At 32.4% G+C, this 11,842-nt stretch overlaps 1 protein-coding gene across 1 annotated transcript; it reads right to left on the bottom strand.

Moving 5' to 3' along the window:
- Positions 1-355: 355 nt before the first annotated feature.
- On the bottom strand, positions 356-11,204 carry LOC132721858 (DNA-directed RNA polymerase III subunit RPC8-like; the record flags this gene model as incomplete). The annotated part of the gene is given in 6 exon segments (XM_060706228.1): positions 356-478; positions 3,969-4,083; positions 5,087-5,173; positions 5,769-5,832; positions 9,604-9,690; positions 11,112-11,204. Coding segments are annotated over 6 exon segments (453 nt in total). The 5' UTR covers positions 11,161-11,204.
- Positions 11,205-11,842: the final 638 nt, after the last annotated feature.

Below are 11,842 nucleotides of genomic sequence, written 5' to 3'. Positions count from 1 at the left end.
AAGTATCGTAAACAATTGAAGTGAAAAACGTGTACCATACCGAGTAACTTTTAATTTTGACAGAAGTGGGTAAGAGAGGTCGGCGGGCAAAATGAAAATAAAAGTTCTTAAATTAACTTTTATTTTTATTTGATTTTCTCTAAAAATACGGTCGGCGGTCCCGTAAAACATTTTATAAAAAAATGTTGGCCTTACACCGAAAATGTGAGGTGGCTTTTAAGCACATTTCAGGTGCTACTCTGTGCATTATTGCATTACTCCAGGCACTAGCTAATTATGATGATTTTGTGCTCTTATAATTTGCCATGCAAAACATGATTGTCACTCGAAACAGTCTCTTGTTGAAGTGTTTTACCATAGTTTATCATAGTGTTAAAATGTCAATTTATGAACACAAAATGGTAACAATAAATGAGTTGTTGTGTTGTCAAGAGTTCCACCATGATAAAAGACCCAAACCTGGTTCACTTGTAGATGCCTGAAATGTAAATAAAGTATTTATTGAAACACAATATTGATGTTAACATTTTTTTTTGAAATATAAATAAAATATATGTAAAAAACCAAAGATGTTCATAATATCAAACAGTAAACACGACTTTCTTCTATTGCGAACTTCATTGATAGCTATCAATAGTTGCAGCACATTTTATTCACACTGAGTTCTGTGATTTTCAAAGACATGGCAATTTAATTACCTTAATTCTCACTGTCATTTTTGTCTGGAATATTTCTTAGAAACATTTAGCTGAATGTTTACAAGGACAATTCATTTATTGGTTGTTTTTTTTAATTATGAATGTCTCTTGGTTTGATAAATGAATCTTTTTATCATATCTTGGTTTTTATAGAATTTATTTTACCTCCATTATGTAGGAAACTGATAACTTATTGATACACACTTGAATCCGTTTCTGGAACCAACCTGTACTAACTACTTACTACTGAGCAATGATTGTAAAGTTTCTTGCTTTCTCTTGAGAGTGAGTGACAAAATTAAGTGTCAGTATTTGTTTTTGTTTGTTTTTTAAACATTTTTATAACCAAAATAAGCATCATTTTTATTCAATTAAAGTAAAAACAAGACATATTTTACATTTTTGAGAAACAAATTCAATGAATAAGGTAATATGATTTTTTTTTTCTTAAAAAAAAAAGTTGAAGCCAAATAATAATTCAATTACATAAAGATGTTGTTCTCGATGAATCAAAAATATTTTAGTCCCTCCATTTATGATACAGAGAATTAAAGTTTTGGTAGGAAAATACTCTTCTCTTAATGACTTTAAATATTATGTATTCATACATAAACAACAAACAGTCCTTTTTTCAATAATGAAATTGCTTACTACAAATTACAGACAACTGAATTTTACATACACAATGTAATTGGAAATTGTTTGTTTTTGATATTTTTTTACCTCAGTTAATATGTTAAAGCAAAGACCTAATTTTATGATAAAATCCTCTACAATAACTTTTAAGAAGCTTTGTTAGCCAGACAAGTCTTTTTGTATGAATTATCTTTGCTATAAAGCTACAATAATTTGATACAATGATAATGGGATAAAAGCCAGCTAGACAGACATTTAAATTACAGATCAATCAACTGTACGGTCTGACAGACAGAGGGCTTTTTATGAACTGACATACAGACAGTTTTTATCAGTTACAAATACTTCTCATACTTACTATGGAACAAATTAAATGAAATCTATGAAAGGTTACTGTCACATCAAAAACACATCTTAATGTTAGGAAATATACTGGTATTAAAGCAGTTTCTGTAAAACATAGGGTTATTAAACAGAACATCTTAGATCAAAACTAAAATCCACAACCAAATTGTGTAGGACATATCAACATTCGAACCCAAATCGGTGAGTGGTTAGTGGTCATCAGTTTTGTGTTTAATGAACTGGTATGGGTTTTTATAAATTGATTTTTAATATTACTTTTCAGGCCTTTTAAAGGTATAAGCATTCTTTTTATGACTTTTTGAAGAGTTATAAAAAAAAAGACTACTGCCATGTATTGTATCTTTATTGGTATCATCAATGAAAATACTTAACTGTAATGCAATACAAGTTAAAACAAGAACGTGTTTGTTAAACACAAATGCCCCCGGCTCAGATTCTTGTCAGTAGCAATATTTCAAAAACTGTTTACCCATTCACTCAGTTATGGACAGAAAAATTGGCAAAAAATTGTAAACACAAGTTATATAGCTTGACGAAGTCATGGCATTTTGTAATTGTGAAAAATATAAGTTGCCAAGTCATTGTTTGAAAAATATTCAACTTCATGCAAGTTATCTTCCTACCAAATATTTCAACTTCATGCAAGTTATCTTCCTACCAAATATGAAATACATCTGTCTTTAAATAAAGGCTGTATGTGCAAACGTGTAAAAATCTATTTTGAGCACTGGTGACCTTAACCAAACTGACCCCTAACTCTATCCAAAAGAAGAATACCATGTAAGTTATCTTCCTACAACATATGAAATACATCTGTCAATAAATAAAGGCTGTATGGGCAAAAGTGTAAAAATCTATTTTTAGCACTAGTTACCTTGACCCAACTGACCCCTTACTCCACGCAAAGGAAGAATACCATGCACGTTATCTTCCTACCAAATATGAAATACATCTGTCAATAAATAAAAGCTGTATGGGCAAAAGTGTAAAAATCTATTTTTAGCACAAGTGACCTTGACCCACTGATCCCTACCCCAATCAAAAGGATGAATACCATGCAAGTTATCTTCCTACCAAATATAAAATATATCTGTCAATAAATAAAGGCTGTATGAGCAAAAGTGTAAAAATCTATTTTTAGCACTGGTGACCTTGACCCAACTGACCACTAACTCCATCAAAGTTTATGTTTCTATCAATTATAAATAACATCTGTCTATAGAATAAGGTCAATACACCTGTAAAAATGTAAAAATCTATTTTTAACATTGGTGACCTTGACATTGGTAACATTGACCTTGACCCAAATGACCCCTTACTACACCCAAAGAAGGAGGACCTCCCTTGGCATGTTTGTATTAAACTAAGACATCAACTAAAATATAAAGGCTGTATGAGCAAAAATGTTTATATTTATTTTTTAAACCAGTGACCTTGACCTTGACCCTAGAGACCGCTTACTCTTAAAAAAATTACAGGCCCATCAAAGGTATCCACTTACTAAATATGAAAGATATCATTAAAGAAATTAAGCAATTAGGAGAAATTTAAGATAAATCCAACTTGCTGAAATAGGTTAACCAGACAAGGCCCTATTTTCAAAGTGAAAAAAGGGAAATAACTGGGAAATATGGATGACACAGTTATATAACTTGGCAATATCATGTACTTTGTATTGATAAGTAAGTGTGGAAATTATAAAGCCATTAGTATAGATAGAACTTAAGATATTTCCAACTTGCCGTTTTAGGTTAACCATTATTCATTTTCTAAGTGCTGAAAAGGGCAATAACTTGGTAAATATGAAAGCCAGAGTTATGTAACTTGCCCAGATCATGTACTTTGTATTGATTAGTAAGTGTTTAAACTTAGAAGCCATTGGTACAGGTAGAACTTAAGAAAAATCCAACTTGCCGTTCTAGGTTAACCTCGTACGTACGGACGGACGGACGGTTCAATCACTATATGCCGGGGGGCATAATAAAAAAGATCAATTATCAGGTATTTAGTCAAATAAGTTGACCTTAGAGGTTTGAGTGGAACAAAGAAAAATATCATCAGATGAAAGAGGTTCTATCAGTAGGTATTACATGCATGCCTTCATATCTAAACAGTTTAGAAAAGGCTGTAACTTTGTCATTCATTCTGTCCTCAGATATTGAAATCTGGCTAATAATTACAATTTGTTTTTCAAAAAAAAACAACACAGCTCTTCATTCAAATTTAATTAATTAAAGAAAAATCCTGTGATAAATCAAACACACTTACTGTGATTGTGTATGGTGATTTTTTCACTTCATGTTCTGTTACATCAGAATCTTTACTGACATTCTCTGGGCCTACTGGAGTTGTGTCAACAAAAGTGTTATCTACTACACGAAATCTGTCAACAAAATACATGTAAAAACATCCATATAGTTTATATACCAATATAACACGTTATTTACCACATACATGTAATAGAAAGAGCATCAAAACACGAGGCTATCTGATTTGTACGAGGGGGCATAGCCCCCCGAGTATTTATCAGATTGCCGAGAGTTTTGATGTTCTTTCTCTTTTGTATCATAGTCAAACATAAAAACATGTTCCCTGTTGTCACTATATGAAACCCGGAAAAAAGTAACCAATGAACGAGCATCTGAATATGATATTTCTGTCGCTTTCCCTTTCTCTCCCGTCACAATAAGTAAACTTCAGCAAAAATGAGCCAATCAATGGGCATGCTCTGGAGTGTGGGTAACTAATACCTGCACTCCAGTTAACGCACTGTGCATGTATATGTATACGATTTAACTCTGACACATTTTCAACAGAAAGGTCCCCAAACCATGATACATGTATAATTATATCATTTAATATCATTTAACACAGCTATCTCTCATCATGTCCAATTTACTATGTCCTAAACGGAGTCTAAAAACATACAAGTATAAAAATCATCATGCGGCTGTTTTGTATCTTGTTAATTCACACAGTTACCTAATTTCACTACTTTAATAATTATATTTACTATCTTCTTTAAATCATAATTAAACTATCTTAAACTGTTCACCCCTTACCATGCTTAATACCTCATACAGACTTGTCCATCTTACAATCTAGGAAAAACCATCCATTATTTTTGAGGAAAATTTAAGAAATATATACATGTACTTATCTACCAGTTGAAGTTGGTCTGTACCACTTGCATGGGCATACTCGGTAACTTCCAGCTGTCAGAGTTAATAATTTTGAACAGTAACTTCTAGCTGCTTCTATGACATTTCTGTATATTGCCCATTTCTTCATATCCATTATTTTTGGGGAAAATTTAAAAATATATACTGATGTGACAGTACTGTATAGCTGTTTCTAGTATAATTGCCTATTTCTAGCATTATTACCTGATTTCTTCTCCAATGTCCATAAATAGGTCATGTTTACCATCCTCCATCTGATACTCCCACGCCCATAGCTGTTCATTCTCATCACTATTATATAGGTCAAGGTCAATTAACCTCTTATCTTAACTATGTTTCACAAATATGTTCAAATCATATTAGTTCTATGATATTGTGAGACATCTAATGAAAAACTACTCAAAAGTAGAAAACCGTATTGTATTGCTTCACAAGCAGTCACACTGTTTACACATACATGTAACTATTTTTTGCAAACAAACTCTAACCCCATTATGTTTATGTTAGCAGCTGTAAAGTGTCACATACAAGCACATGGGTAGAACTATTACCATATAAATATTGTGCATTTTTGTTTGGAAACTTGACATCTTTCTAACATGAAATAATGTTTAATTGAAAGTTTGTTCTACGACTCACCACCATAGATTAGTATAGGTCATATGGCACCAAAACAGGAAAGATGATTTTGACTTAAAGCTCCGTTGTTACAAACTTCAAAGCAAAACCAGCTCACCTGCTGCAGCTAAGAGTTACATAGACTCCAGTCATTCAAACCCATTTAGCCGCCTTTTACGATCACACGGATAAACAGTGGCTGCAGTTCTTATGCCACAACCATTAAAGGCAACCCCTCAATCACAAGGTGCTTTCATTGAAAGGATACAATCTTGTAGGATCTTGCATGGAATCAGCTGGGATCAGTATGTCATCAAAAAATCCCATAGATACTGGAAAACAGACAAATATGTACTTGTTATTTCAATGAAATTATATTTCAAAGTGGAAATACATGTGCATACATTTATTTAAATGATATTCTCACAAAAAGGATAGGAAAGTTTGTTTGATTGTATAGTTTAAGGCTGATTTCAACACAATTTTGGTCATAATCTTAGAGGTCCATCCACCTAACCAGCATTCCTGGAGTTACAGAAGTAACTATTCTGATTATTTTTGACACCATATTTAATATTCTGATGAGCATATTATAAGTAATATATTCTGAAATTAGAAGCTCACATAGTTTTTGCATAGTGTCTGTACATTAATTTGTATGTTGTTATTTATAAAAAATTACTATCACTTAACTTATAATTTAATGCATTTGCATGAGACATGATGTGCACATGCATGTCGCATCAGGCTTTTGTATTTCTAATATGTAAAAGGTAGTACAACTATATACAAGATCACCCAAATAACAACCTATCGTCTCAACAAAGTAGTCTATGTTTATAATTAACAAGAGACCAGACAATACAAAATAAAATCATTTTATGTCAACATTTCCTTCAAACTTTGTAGTAAACATATCTCAAAGTATCTCAAAGAAAAGATTACTTTTTCTCTCTCTGGTTTAAATTAATCTGTCTAGGTTGACAGTGTTTACAGCTTAATAAATCAATGGGGAAAAATGTAAAATCTATTATAATCCCTGAAATAAGAGACGCTGCAGGTCAAAGACCTGGTTTCTAGAGTATTAAATGAAATTGTATACTGATGTAGTAAACAGTCTATTTTCCCCACAGACACACTATGTCCCTATGCTACTTCTGAGATTGAAAAAAAAAAATCTAGATCTTCTGATATCAGACAGATTCAGGATTTGAGACAAGTGTTAATAAATATGTGCAGGCACAGTATTTTTGATTTGGTTACCATTTGCTATAATTAAGATACACTAAAACTACTTTTCCATTGTGTTTAATTCCCTACGGGATGATTAATGACACACACAAAAAATAGTAGCTGCAAGTAACTTCAGTCTTGATTTGTTAATGTCATTTCGATGTTTTTTTGTTGTTTTTGTTGTTGTTTTTTTTAAAGAAACCAAGCCAAATTTTAAACATACTGTCCCAAGCTTATTTTTTGTATTTTGATATTGAAATCCTTTTAACTTTGAATCCTTAAACTTTGAAAGAAGTGTTCAACATTAGTTCAGCTGATAAAGATTACTTGTCACAGAATCATGTGATATTTGTTGCAATTTACAGAGACGACAGTACAGCTTTGAAATCATTGGGTCAGAGAGCTGACAGTACTTAATCTGATAAACATTTAACACCCCAAGCTTTCCTTTAATATGAAATGATTTTATTACATATACTTCAATTTCTTTTACTATTTTTCAGTTACTTGGCGGATAGCACCTTCACATTAATGGCTTGATCTTTTTTTATTAGGTTTTATGTCACATCAACACAGTTTAAATTATACGACAACTTTTCCAGCTTTGTTGGTGAAGGAACTTCTCAGGCACCCTTCTGCCTTTTAATTGAGGCACAAATTAGGCACCGGAGTAGCACCACAGATGTTCCATAAGCTAGCTGGATTCTATGCTTTCTCACATGACAAATGCATGAAAAAAAGCAAGACGCTTGCGCAGCTCAAATCTTTTGCAGTGACTATCTATTAGCCTACTAAAAGGGCATAGCTTTATTCATTATTGCACTAAATTTTTCAAATTAAAAAAAGCATGGATAAATGCACAAGAAAAACATAAAAAAATAAAATTTAAGAAAAAAAAGTACCTGGTACTGATTAGATTTCACATTCAGTCTTGCAAATATGACTGTAATCTGACTAAAAGCTTTTAAACATGAAGTAGGCAAACTAAATGTCAGCTACCTGATAGACAGACAACAAAGGGAGAATATTATCAACTGAATAATGACAATCTATTTCAATATATTTATCCCAGTATCAAGTTGTCATTCCTTATAAACTACATGTATTATAAAACAAGTCTAGGACATTTCATAGAAGGGTTTTATTCAAATCCTTATGAAGTTACAAGTGACAGGTAAGATTCTTTTTATGACATGGTTTTATATAGCCAAAAATTTAAAAAAGTAAACCCCAGCCAAATCCCTGTGTGACAGACTATTTTTAAATCAAACATATGCCATGTAAAGAAATACATTATAGTTTATATATTACACTGGAAATATAAAGCAGTGTTATGTGATAAAAGTATCTTCAAATTTTTCATAGACTTATAAAAGCCAGAAGTGGCAGCTTTGTCGAGTGGTTAACGCGCCGGACTAGTAATCTAATGATCACTAGCAGCATGGTTTCCAACCCAGTCAGGGGGCAAGTGCTGTTTCCTTGAACGAGAAACTTTACAATCATTGCTTGGTGCTTGTTACCATCAAGTACTATATACAGTAAGGCTTGTCTCAAACCAAATTTATGACTGAGTAAGATGTCCCACTTGTGTTAAAATGTTAAAAGTTACTGAGAATTACCAAGGGGGGAGCAAGGTGGGGTTACAGTCGGACACCTAAATGTTTGTGGTTTAATGTGTGCCTTCTAACTTCATCTTTTGTCATTACATGTAAAAAGAATATACTTCTAGCTTAAAGATATACTATTTATATGCTCGTCTTTTTGTAAAATACTTTTTCACTGCAGAAATTTATTTATACTAAATGTCTTATTTGAATAAGACAATGAACAAATTATGTTTGGAAATCTTCATTTCTTAATTACTTCTTATTACAATAACACCTTCATTTCTACACAAAGATCAGCTGCTTGATAAAATCCAAATAATCCTCAACAAGTTTTTATTTCTTAATTTTAATTGCAGACATTTAAATTTCCTCTGAGATAAATTATGCCACCTCATTTATTCATGTAATAAACGTCTTATTTAAGATTAATTTTATTTGAAAAATTTATTTAATTATGTTATAACTCATTTGAGCCGCGTCATGACAAAACCAACATAATGGGTTTGCGACCAGCATGGATCCAGACCAGCCTGCGCATCCGCGCAGTCTGATCAGGATCCATGGTGTTCGCTTACAAACCCTGTAACAAGTAGAGAAACTGATAGCGAACAGCATGGATCCTAATCAAACTGCGCGGATGCGCAGGCTGGTCTGGATCCATGCTGGTCGCAAAACCACTATATTGGTTTTGTTGTGACGCGGCTCATTTAATATACATGTAATACCACCCATTATACATTAGTATAAAGGAGAAGGAACCATATCATGTCTTCCAAATACTAATTCTTTCTCAGCAAAAAAAACAAACTAAATAGGACAATTAGCAACAGCAAGCTTACTTCAAATTTCAACTCTATTCAAAACAAAATTCATTACTTTATTTAAAGGCCCATTAAGAAATGAAAAATGCTACAATTTTTTTTTTTCAATAGCTTTCTAGTTTTTGGCATTATTTTGGACTTTTTTAATTTGGCAATTACTATAGGAATGAATTTAGTATTTTGTATAGAAGTCAAAATACTACTCTGTTTACTTTTATTAACATTAATCACAAATAATTTCACATGTACAGCAATTTACTTTACAATTGTTCTTGATCCATTATAACAACATCATAAAACATGCATTTAACAAATAATTTCTGAGGCTTTTAACTAATGTAGCTTGATTTTATCTCTTGTATGGGACGTTTTTCAAAATATGAAGGCCACTAATTTATTGATCACTTAATTTAACAAATATAAAACAGATTCTCATATGTACCACAGACTCCTTCTTTGCTACATGACTTTATCTTGCCCAGCAAAATCTCGTCTACAAATGGACGGAACACAACATATCGGAACTGAACTGAAAAAGAAATGACATGAAAAATAACAGCAAAGGGAAATTACAGAACTAATTGCTGTATTAATTTATTAACTGAAATTTCTTTCATTAATTCAAACATCATTTCAATTACTTTTCTAAACAAAAATAGCTTTAAAATATGTAATGATGCAATGCTTATATAAGACAGAAAGGGGTGTCCATGGCCGAGTGGCTAAGGTCATTGTTTTTAAACCACTTGCCCCTGATCGATGTGGGCTCAAATCCCATTAGGGACTTTGGAAATTTGCCTAATAAAATTTCATGTGACATAGCTTTTCAGCTAGTTTATGGAACGTTGGTGGTTTTTCTCAGGTGACTGTTAATGCCTGAAATAATGCAGAGGGGCACCTGGGGTCTTCCACCAAAAGTAATACTGGAAAGTCACCATATGACCTCTACTTTGTTGTTGTAATGTAAAACACAACCAAAAAATGCTAGACATGAAAATTTAACTTCTGAGTGGCTAATCATTTGATATTGCTTTATTATGGTAGGTGTCCAGATGCTCAAAAAAAATACTCACTTAGGATCTTTTACAAATAAATTATCATACTTACTACTACTATGCACCAATAAGAAATTTTCAATTAGGAAAAATGAATTATTTTTCAAAACTTATAAATATACCATCAGTAGCATAAATATCTGAATTAAACATTTCTAAATGAAAGTCATGACAGTCTGTCATAGTGTATTTACAAAACAAACAAAAAATCAAATTGTTTTAAAATATGAAACAACCAAGCTTTAATCTGCAGAATTCTTTAAATGGATTTTTCAAGTTTACTTTTCTTGGAACAGTCCATTTGATTTACAGTTCATTTCAAATATATTGCACAGATTCAGGGTTACTATTGCACAATGCCAGCAATATTTATATTCCTGTATTACTGATATACATGGTGATCATCATTTTTGGCAATAGCAATGTCAAGGTTCAGGACTGTTCACTATTTTGGAGAGATGTGTAGGCGGCCGGATAGCTCAGTTGGTAACTTGGTAGAGCTGCAGGATACCGGGTTCGAGACCTTGCAGGCTGCACATTTTCCTCACCCTGTGACATCATGATTTAAATTGAAAGGTGGTTGGCCAACTGTATGGCGTGGTCAAGTTGTTAACTAAGGATTGCTGGCCACATGGGTTCAAACCCCATCAGGTGCAAATCGTTTCTGTGAGAAAGAAACTTTACACTCATTGCTTAGTACTTATTGGTCCCAGGAATGTATTCAAGAGTGTTCCAACACCATTGAACTAAATAAATTAGAATAAACTAATCTAACAGTATATACATGTAGCCTGATCAGACTGGTTCTATACTGGTTATTCCTCTTAGCTTCAGCAGTGTAAGGGTCAAAGAATGTATTACAGGAAATAAGAGACTTTACAAAACAAATACAAACCTATGGTATGATGAGCACCATCTCCTGGAAATATAAAACTTTCTTCCATTTTCTGAATATCCCACAATGCAATACACAGTCCTACATTATGTACAACCTGAAATATTTTGTATAAAACAATTATATGTACATAACAAAGATTATATAAAATGAATACCCTCTTCAAGTATTTCTGTAGGAGGGACATGTGGTTAAGCTTTAGAGTAGTTATCAAATGGCCGCTAGCTGCATAGGTTCAAACATAGGTTTGGCAATACCAAGATGAAAATTTTAAGATAGTTGGCCAACTGTATATCCTGGCCAAGTAGTTTATGTGTCGGACTATTAATCTATTAAGGATTGCTGGTGGCGTGGGTTCAAACCCCATCAGGGGCGGGTTTTGTCTTTGAGCAAGAAATTTTACACTCATTGCTCAATACTGGTTGGTTCCAGGAAAGGATTCCTGTGTGTGTCTACTTACTTAATTTTCAACATTTTAGGAATTTTACCAACATAAGAATTGGGGGAAAAAGCTGTTGTTTAAAGTCCATACTGAATTACTAATTGAAATTACTCAACACATAATGAATAAAAGAACAGATTCTTATAAATTATCTCCTTTGCCTTATATTTTTTCTAGTGTATAAGTTATTTTAAAAAAATTTCTCATTTGAACTCAAAGAAAATCAAGAAAAACATAAATGCAGACTGACAATTCGGCTTTTTTATGCTTCTCCATTGGGAAAAAAAAA

Source organism: Ruditapes philippinarum, unplaced genomic scaffold (genome assembly GCF_026571515.1).
Source record: "Ruditapes philippinarum isolate M1 unplaced genomic scaffold, ASM2657151v2 ctg15784_1_1_1_1, whole genome shotgun sequence".
Lineage (NCBI taxonomy): Eukaryota > Metazoa > Mollusca > Bivalvia > Venerida > Veneridae > Ruditapes > Ruditapes philippinarum.
This window is presented reverse-complemented; position numbering and strand designations above follow the sequence as displayed.